The 9,948-nt window shown below is 48.4% G+C and overlaps 1 protein-coding gene across 2 annotated transcripts in view; it reads right to left on the bottom strand.

Annotated features, from left to right (window-relative positions):
• Positions 1-1,593: 1,593 nt before the first annotated feature.
• LOC138164831 (spermatogenesis-associated protein 6-like) overlaps positions 1,594-9,948 on the bottom strand; it is a 117,861-nt gene continuing 109,506 nt past the window's right edge. For both annotated transcript variants that reach the window (XM_069092757.1, XM_069092756.1), the window contains one exon: positions 1,594-1,813. In XM_069092757.1, the coding sequence (XP_068948858.1) occupies positions 1,639-1,813 (175 nt within the window). In that variant the 3' untranslated portion in view covers positions 1,594-1,638. The remainder of the gene's footprint in view (positions 1,814-9,948) is intronic.

The raw sequence follows: 9,948 nt of genomic DNA, 5'->3' as shown, positions 1-9,948 counted from the left end.
ACAAAAAGATTTTGTTGCGTTTATCCTTCGTTTTCGCAGAAGACCGTGGCATCAGGGGAAATGATGACATGACCTGCAGCTGATGCTGATTTGAGTAATGGAGGGCTGACTGCCATATGAGAATTTGTTGAAAGAAACAGTGATATCTAGTCTGGAGAAAAGAAGATTTAAGAGGACACGACTGCTTCTTCAGGTAGTTGATGGACTGTTATAGAAGCAATGTAAATAAGCAGGTGCCAAAAGACAAGATATAAGGAATTGGGGGGCCAATTGGTATTGTATGACTCTTGGTGATCCCATTTGGGATTTTCTTGGCAAAGATACTGGAGTGGTTTGTCATTTCCTTCTCCAGCTCATTTTGCAGATGAGAAGACTGAGACAACCAGGGTTAAGTGACTTACCCAGGGTCACACTGCTACTGAGGGTCTGTGGCCACATTTGAACTCGGGTCCTTGTGACTCCAGGGTAAGCCCTCTATGCACTATGGTGCCACCTACCATCCATATGAGGAAAAGCTGCCTAACCATTAGCACTTCCACAAGTAATTGTTGCTGTGTTGGTGGATGATAAGAATTCACCTCATTGCAGGTCTTTAAGGGGACACTGAGAGTCGATTTTCAGGACCACAAAGCTTCTGGGATCCTTTTCAGCTTTGACTCTATCTTCCTACCAGTGACATGGAGAGGATCTGTTACGCATATGGTTGTTTCCTGGGCTACAGCAAGGACCAAGCCAAGGATGAGAATCCGTCCATCTGTCCTCTGGCTCAGGACTCACAGATGTCAGGGCAGGACAAGTGGGGGTGCCCCTCTGTGCTGAGTCACTGAGAGAGGGGCTCCCCACTCCCAGGACTCGGGTTGGTCCTCAGCTCTGGGGGTACAAAGGGGATGCTCTAGCCCCCCACAGCTGACCCAGTCGAATCCTGCCTGGTAAATTGGGAATGGGACACACTGGGTGTGAACGCAGCCTCCCGGGGGGGATCACCTGGTCCATCTCTACTGGACAGGTGAGCAAACTTGACCTGCCAATAGTTACACAGAGACAGGCAGGAGTGATAGAGATGGGGAGAGTGGCTGGTCTGTGCTTCTCCAGTCAGACTCTCCCAAGCCTCCCACTGGGGCCAGGACCCCAGACACCAAAGCACAGGAGGTGGTATATGCCAGACACAGGGAGAGCTTGGGACAAGAGGGGGAAACTGGTTCTCCCAGAATGACCAGGGAATCACCAGGTGCCCAACACATGAGGAGGATGTCTCCAGCCCCGTGAGTTTGTCCTTGACCGCGAGAGATGGCATCAGCACTGGCAGAGGGTGCAGCCCATGGATGTGCCCATGGACCTGGGGTACACACATTACATCTTACCTGGAGGACTTTTCCTGACAGTAACAAGGGTAGAGTCCAGGGACTGTTTGCAGAGCCCGTGGCCTCTGCCCAGGAGGTCAGACAGGAGGGAGGCACAACCCCCCCAGCTCAGCCTTGGCCTCCCCTCCCACCTCTTCCTCTAGACGCCTGCTCTGACCTGGGGCCCTCGGAGCGAGAAGACCATCATCCGCTGGCAGAAAGCAGACACAGAAAGTGGTTCTAGTAACAGATTTCATTGGGAAGCAGGCATGACAAGCACAGTGTGTGGCGGGTGTTGTTAGAAGCTTTCCTGGGTGCTGGAGCCACAGGCTTTCCTGTACAAGTTCCTATAGATCTTGTCCATGCTGTTCTCAAAGTTGCCTCGATGGGACTTTCCTTTATATGCTGCTGCTCGGTTGGACCAGTACTCGCCATTATCCAAGTGGACCAAGGGACGTGACCTATATACAGAACTGCCAAAAGAAGGTTAACACAAAGGCTGAAGTCAGTGACTGTGAAAGGCAGATACTCATTCACTCAGCCAACCCACCTGGAATGCTTATGAGGCAGCTATGGCAGTGCCCAGTGATGATTAGAGGAAGACAAGATCAAGGTCGGCCTCAGGCACGTACTCTGTGTATGTATGACTCTGAGCAAGTCACTTACCTGCCCCCACCCTCAGTGTACTCATCTATACAATGGGTAATAACAACACCTCCCTCAGGATTATGGTGAGGATTAAATGAGGCAGGATCTGTAACATGCTTTGTGAACCTTAAAGAGTTATATAAGCGCCATTATTATTATTATTATTATTATTATTATTATTATTATTATTACTATTATTAATCACTGGGTACCAAGCACTGGGCTGGGTGCTGGGACTAGTCCAAGCCCAGACAACTATCACAGGTGATCGCAGAGGAGCAAACCCAGTGCTCAGAGGAAGCAGCTGACAGCCCTTCCCCCTCCTGACCCTGAGGGTGAGGGGAGGCTGTTGGAAGATCAGGACTGAGTCTCCACATCTCCCTGGGGCTCTGCCCAGGGAGGCCAGCCTTGGCAGGTGACCACACGTGATGATTGCTGTCCATGGTCCTACCGCATGACAGTTGTGAATCTTTTCTGGTTTTAAAGTCACCAATGAATCTACCAGTATTTCTTGAGCATTTAGGAGCCTTCTAGGGCCTGGGGATGAAATGATGCAAGACCACTCTTCTCTCAAGGGCTTATAATCTGACTGAGGTGAAACAAGGCAGCACTCAGGGCAACCAGAGACTGATGGTTTGGGGCCAGAGAACCCCAGCCTTCTCCCTGATTAGCTGCGCAACCTTGAGCAGGTCTTCCCCCATTCTGTGGCTCAGATTCCTTCTGGGTTTGGCCAGGGCATCTGTAAGGGCCCTCCCAGCTCTCATACCCATGACCCTAATGTGCATGAAACCACCAGTGGGAAATGGGGGCTGTGTGAACTGCAGAGGCCCAATGCAGGAGGAGCTCAGAGAGGATGGGGCCGGTGTGGGCGGGTGGAGTCAAAGACAGCTATGAGAAGGAGGCCGTGAAGGATGAGGGGATCCTGCCCCATAGGACAGAGAGCTAGAAGGGGCTTAAGTCATCTTAAGACACTGCCTCTTCTTAAAGGCTTAGCAGGAATATGACGGAAGCAGAGGAGCCTTTGGGAAAGGTTCTCGGAATCCAGCCCCAGGCATTCCTCATTGCCTCACCTGATCCAACAGCTTTTGCTCAGTGCTGATCTCTGTCTGTCCCCTTCTAATCACAGTTATTCTCTTTTCCCCTTGTTTCACCAGTTCCCTTATGATCTCTCTTTGCTTGATCATCCTCAACATTCCCCCCATCTCCTCATCTCAGGTACCACTTCCTAGCTCATCCCCAGCTGCTGGAGCCCCCGCCCCCTTCCTGGCATGTCTTCTGGATTTACTTTTCTGCAATATTTGTCATTTCTCCCAATAGAGTACGAGCTTCTTGAAGGCAAGATTTCCACTTTTTTTCTGTGTGTCTCAGCACCTGGGGTCTTAATAAATGCTTGCTGGATGAATAGGAGAGAACAGAGAGGGGTAGAAAAAGCAGTTCCTAAGGTTGGGTGCCTGGACTCTACAGCTTCAGGAAGGCAAAAGGCAGCCTTCTAAATAGGACTGTGAGAGGGAGAATGGGGTAAATTATCTCACATAAAAGAGGCACAAAAGAGCTTTTACAGTGGAGGGGAAGATGGTCAGGAGGTGGGGGGGAAGCACTTGAACCTTACTCTCATAAGAATTGGCTCAAAGAGGGAGTATAGAAATTTCTCTTACCCTATAGGAAAGTAGGAAATGAAGTAGATAAGAGAAGGGGGGGTGAGAAGGGTGATAGAATGGGAAGGCAGACTGGGGAGGCAGTAATCAGAAGCAAAACACTTTTGACAAGGGACAGGGTAAAAGGAGAAAGAAGGATAAATGACAGGGAAAATAGGACGGAGGGAAATACACAGTAATCAGAAATGTGAAAAAATGTTTATGGCAAGTTGTTCTGATAAAGGTGTCAAATTCATAAGAATACAACCCATTCCCCAGGTGATAAATTGTCAAACGACGTGAACTGGCAGCTTTCAGACAAAATAATCAAAGCTATCTATAGTGATATGAAAAAAATGCTCTAAATCACAATTGATTAGAGAAATGCAAATTAAAACAATTCTAGGGTACCATATCACACCTATCAGATTGGCTATCATGATAAAAAAGGAAAATTATTATTGTTAGAGGGGATATAGGAAAACAGAGACACTAATGCACTATTGGTGGAGTTGTGAACTGATCTAACCATTTTGGAGAGAAATTTGGAACTATGTCCAAATTTATAAAATTGTCCATACGCTTTGACCCAGAAATATCACAATTAGGTCCATATCTTAAAGAGATTTTTTTAAAGGACCTATATATGTATAAAAATATTTATGGCAGTTCTTTTTGTGGTGGCAATGAATTAGAAATTTAGGGGAGGGAAAGATGGAGGAATAGAAACAAGACTTCCACATGGCTCCCACTCCCACCATCTCTAATTCATATAAAAAATGATTCTAAACAAACTTTGGAGCTACAGAACCCACAAAATGACAGAGAAAAGCTCACTTCCCACTGAAGACAGCCCGGCAGACTGGCAGGAAGGGGTCAGCAGGGCACTCTGGGAGCCAAGCCCAGCCCTGCATGAGCCCGAGGTTTTAGCCTTGGTGAGATCACCAGCAGCTGTGGCAGTTTCCATTATTATCAACCCATAAATGCTAAGGACAAAGTGAGAGATCAGTGCAGTGTGGACTTTGGGATCTGGTAATTCGGGAGTGCGGTCCAGCCTTTACCCCCTGGAGGGAGAAGCTTCTGAGGCTCGGTGGCCATCAGGCGCCACCGTGTGGCTGCTTCAGAGCTCCTGGCCTGCAGATTGTAGGGGGACCAAGCGACCAGTCTAAGGGGTAATCACTCTTGCTTTAACCTGCTTGGATCTGGATTGCTATCTAGGGTGGAGGTCCTGGGATGCACAGCCAGTTTGCCAGAGTGTGTGGAGGCTTCAGAGAGGGCACCCAACTAATAGATCCAGTAGCTTCAAAAACCCCAGCAACTGAGACAAAGCTCCCTTTTCTGGTAGCAGAGTTCTACTGTGGCAAAAAGCTCAAAAGTCAAGTAATTGAGTGGAAACATGAGCAAGCAAAGGAAGCAAAGGAAGAAGAGCAATCTGACATTAGGCTCCTATTTTGGGGACAAAAAGAATCAAAGCATGGAACAGGAGGAAGATAGCAAAGTCAGAACTCCTGCACCAAAAGCTTCCAAGAAAAATATAAGCTGGTTACAGGCCATAGAGGAGCTTAAAAAGGATTTTGAAATCCAAATAAGGGAAGTGGAAGTAAAATTGGGAAGAGAAATGAGAACAATGCAAGAAAATTATGAAATGAGAGTCAACAACCTGACTGAAGAAAATAGCACATTAAAAAAGAAATTTAGGGGAGGCCCAACATTTGGGGAATGGTTAAACAAGTTGTCATAAATGATTATGATGGAATACTATTGTGCTATAAGAAATAAGGAGCAGGATGCTTTCAGAAAAACCCAGGAAGATTGATATGAACTGATGCAAAATGAAGTGAGCAGAACCAGGAGAACAATATTGCAAGATGACAATACTGTATGATAATCAACTGTGAATGACATAACTATTCTTAATGATCCAAGACAATTCTGAAGGATTTATGATGAAAAATGCTATCCATCCCCTGAGAAAGAACTGATGGAGTCTTAATGCAGATAGAAGTATACATTTTTCTGCATTCTTTATTTTTCTTCTTGGTTTTTTTTGGGGGGGGGGGCTGTGTTTTCTTTCACAACATAATATGGAAGTAGGTTTTGTGTGACCACACATGTATAACCTATAACAAATTGCTTGCCTTCTCAATAAGAGGGGAGGGACTGAATTTAGAACTCAAAATTAAAAAGAAAAGTTAAAAATCATTTTTACATGGAACTGGGAAAAATATTAAACATCTCAGAAAAAAATAGATGGGATGGTAAGAGATGTTGGATATCTCAGATGATACTCTTCAGTTCACAGATTAAGCGTGTGTAGACAACCAAGAGCTTTCACAAGAGGTCAGGAATGCAAGTCTTCTCAGGTCATTTTATAGATGAGGAAACCAAGGTGAAGTGACTAGTTATGAAGCTATTGTAGGAACTGCTGAACACCCAGATGAGGGGGCCACATAGATCTGAAGGTACAACAACACATTTTTGAGACTGCAGGATTCCATTGTATGAATGAATAATCCTGGGCTGGAGGCACAGCCGGGCAGTCCCTTGCCCAGAGTGCTGACCTGCTCCAAAGTGAGCTAAGTGTAATGAAAAGTCATTGACCTGCTTGAAGGGGCCAGGCCTCTGGGAGGGGCCTCCTAATGGCACAGCCTGGTCATTAGGCACCCCAAGGCTCTGGGTTTACACACTTTAGTCTGCACTCACCCCGTCAGACATAATTCCCTCTGGTTTGATGCATACAGTCACCGTGGGCTCTTGCCCTTGGCAGTACAAGAAGGAGGAAAGGTCAGGGCTCCCGGGCCCAGAGTCTGAAGAGGGTCAATCTGCTATATGGCATGAGTACCGGCTCCCCAGGAGGGTAAGACTTAGCTCCTCACCAGCTGTCATTAACGTCTAATAAAACCTCTCTGCAATTTAAGGGTCTAATTAAAAATTGACAGTGGCTGCAGTTGGTTCTATCTCAGGAGGCCATAATCAATGAGACTTCCAAGTTGACTCCACTTTCTCTTTGTGAAACTTTCACTAAGTCGGCCCACAGGATCCTGGGGAGCTCAGGGTAATCAGTTGGCTCCTTCATATTATGGAGGTACCTGACTCCTGCTGGCTCACAGACTGCCCCAAGGTCATCTGGGCAGAAAGAAGCAGTCTGAGAAGTTCCTTCTGGGCTTAGGGCAGTCACAGAAGCACAGCTTTAGGCCTGGCAGGCCTTCTGAGTTCAACTGGCCTGCTGCATTCTGTATCTCTCTGGAGCCTTGGATCCCTTGGGCAATCTGGTGAGGCCTGTGGGCCCTTCTCAGAAATGCTTTTAAATGCAGACAAGACATAAGATTGCAAAGGGAACACATGATGGCATCTGATTTTGAAGTTCATGGGCCCTCCAGGTAAGACCTCCAGATCCAGGGGGACTGAGTCATGTGGAGGGTAACTAAGGCAGGATTTGAACTCCAGACACCTAATTCCCAATCCTTCTGAAGCAGCAGGAAGGTCTGGGGGCCTCTGGATCAAGTTCTTCATTTCATAGTTGAGGAAAGACAAGTAAAGCAATAGTGAGTGCTGGTCACCTGGACCCCCAGACAGAAGTGGCCTCTGAGCCCTTCTTAGGGCTTCCTGAAAAACTGGGAATTGTAGGTGTAGAGAATGGCAAGCATTAGGATGATTCCCCAAAGGAGTAAGAGGCTGAAGTGTGTAAGCTGAGGCTCTGCCCAAGGTGACCCAAGCAGTGAGGAAAGGCCACCTCAACACAGTATAAAAGCTACCAGTTTTAGAGTCCGAGGACCTGGGCTCAAATTTCACCTCTGACCCTTACTAGTCAGTCAGTCAATAAGCATTTATTAAACACGTACTATGTGCCAGGCACTGTGCCAATGCTGGGGTTACAAAAAGAGGCAAAAGAGAGTCCCTGACCTCAAAGAGCTTGAGACCTGAGGGAAAGAACATGCCAGCAAGTCACATACAGGAAAAATAGGAATTGAAGTGGGACCGGGAAAGGCTTTTGTGCAGAAGGCGGGATTTTAGCTGGGACTTAAGGGGAGCCAGAGAAGCCAGCAAGTGGAGTGGAGGAGGGAGAGTGTTGGGAGCCTGGGGGCCTAGCAGAGAAAATGTCCAGAGCTGAGAGTGTCTGCTTCCAAGAACCACCAGGTGGCCAGCGTCACCAGATCAGAGAGTACTTGTCTGGAACAAGGTGTAAGAAGGCCACAGAGGGAGGAGGGAGGACGTCTGAAGGGCTTTGAATGACAAGCAAAAGATTTTGTATTTGATTCCAAAGGTGCTAGGGAGCCTGGGGAGTTTAATGAGTAGGGAGGCAGCCTAATTGGACCTGTGCTTCAGGAAAGAGCCTGGAGTGAGTGGGCAGGCAGGCAGTGGAGGCAAGCAGCCCCAGCCGCACCCCTCCTCTGGCTACAGCAATGGTCCAGGTGTGGGGGGATGTACCAGGGTAAGGGCAGCCTCAGAAGAGAGAAGGGCTCTACTGAAGAGAAGCTGCAAAGGTGAAATCGACTGGCCTTGGCAACAGTGATGTGGGGGGCATGAGAGACAGAGGAGCCAGGAGGACTGAGGGACTGGGCGGATGGTTTTGCTGGGAAGTCAGAAAGGGGGAAGAGTTTGGGGAGAAAGATCATGAGTTCCATCTTAGACGTGTCTGTAGGACATCCGGGGTGAGCTATCTGAAAGGCAGATAGACATCAGAGGTCAGCAGAGGTTGGGGCAGGAAAGGTAGATTTGAGAACCATCAGCACAGAGGTGGTGATTAAATCCATGGGAGCTTATGGCATCACTGAGTGAAATAAGAAAAGAGGACAGCCCTGAGGAACACCTGCAGTTAAAGGTTGAGATCTGGAGGAAGATCCCCCAAAAGGAGACAGAGAAGGAGTGGTCAGAGAGGGAGGAGGAGAACAGGGAGAGAGTCAGGGCTCGAGAACCAAGAGAGAGGCCCACAGAGGTAAAGGCTGCAGAGGAGGCTGAGGACTGAGGAAAAACCATTGGATTTAGAGACTAAGAGATCACTGGTGACTTTGGTGGAATAAGGTCACAAGGCAGACTGTAAGGGCTTTTCATATTTAAATGTTTCCCTTGGTTTCTGCCCTAGGGAGCTCACAATTTAGCAGGGAGATAAACCATATATACCGAAAACCCCAGCACAACTGAAAGGCACAGAAGCAATGCTGAGTGAGCTGGGAAGGAAGTTGTTCCATGGGTGACTTATTCACAACCCAGGGGGCGTAACCCCAGCAGGCCGAGGTGAGCCCACTGAGAGCTGGGAGGGGGCTCAGGGGCTAAGCGGGACTCTCCACCAGATGCTCCTCCCCTCCTTGAAGGTGATAAATAGCCAAGCAGGGACTGGAACCCAGATGCTCGCCTAGATCCAGATCCCCTCTTTGCAGAGAACCACTGTCTGGTGTGGCTTCCCCTGCCTATCTCAGCAGGGGGCTGTGGGGAAGTCCTCAGAAGCCTGCAGAAATGGGAGTTCTGAGCAATCCTCACCACCTCCAAGGGAGGCTGTGTGGCTTCAGCCTCCCTTCTCTGTGCCTCAGTTTCCTCTTTCCCCACATGAGGCAGTTGGGCTCACTGGCCTCCAAGGCAGCCCTCTAGCTACGACATTGGAGGAAGGAGAGGGTGCATGCCAGTCTGGCTAATGTCATTAGGACAAATGATTCAGGAGCTGTTCGGGGGTGGCTCCGCTGTCCTAGCAGATGGCCGGCAGTAACCGTGCTCTGCTGATCTGGTTATGGCAACCTTGATTCAATCAACCTTCTGTAACACAGATAAGACATGCAAGTAGCTGCCCAGGTAGGAGCGAGTGTCTATATGAAGACATCACTCTTTGGGGTTTATCATCTGTCACAGAACTACAAGGGAAAGCATAATGAAATATTAAAAATTAAAATTAAAACAATTGTTTTTGTAAAAGTCACATGGGTCACTCCTGGCCAGGACCCAAAGTCATCGTCTGCAGGACAGAGAAGGAGAGACAGGAGGGCGTGTTCAGGTCTTATCAGGAACTGAACAAGTCAAGTGGCTGAATGTGGGGTCTGTGCCTAGGAGCTCTGCCCCTCTGCTCTCCTCCCCCTTCAACAGAGCACAGCAGCCTTTCTCCCTGGTGGCCCATCCTCCCAGAATCTCCATTTGAAGGAGAGTGGCCAGGCCAGCCGAGGGGTCCATCTTGACTCTCCAGACTCTCTCCCCCACCTCAGGTAGGGGCTGCCTCTTACTTGCTTCATTAGCATGCTGACTGGCACACAGCACTTAATAAATACTGCCTGACTGCTAAAATGAGATGCTGTGACCAAGGCTTTGGGGCCAGGAGCCCTGGGTTCAGGTCCTCACTTTCT

The sequence above is a fragment of the Petaurus breviceps genome, unplaced genomic scaffold (assembly GCF_028583685.1).
Source record: "Petaurus breviceps papuanus isolate PSGF00001 unplaced genomic scaffold, PetGlider_PUasm1.0 207, whole genome shotgun sequence".
Classification (NCBI taxonomy): Eukaryota; Metazoa; Chordata; class Mammalia; order Diprotodontia; family Petauridae; genus Petaurus; species Petaurus breviceps.
The sequence above is the reverse complement of the archived record's forward strand: the minus strand, read 5'-3'. Positions and strand labels throughout refer to the sequence as shown.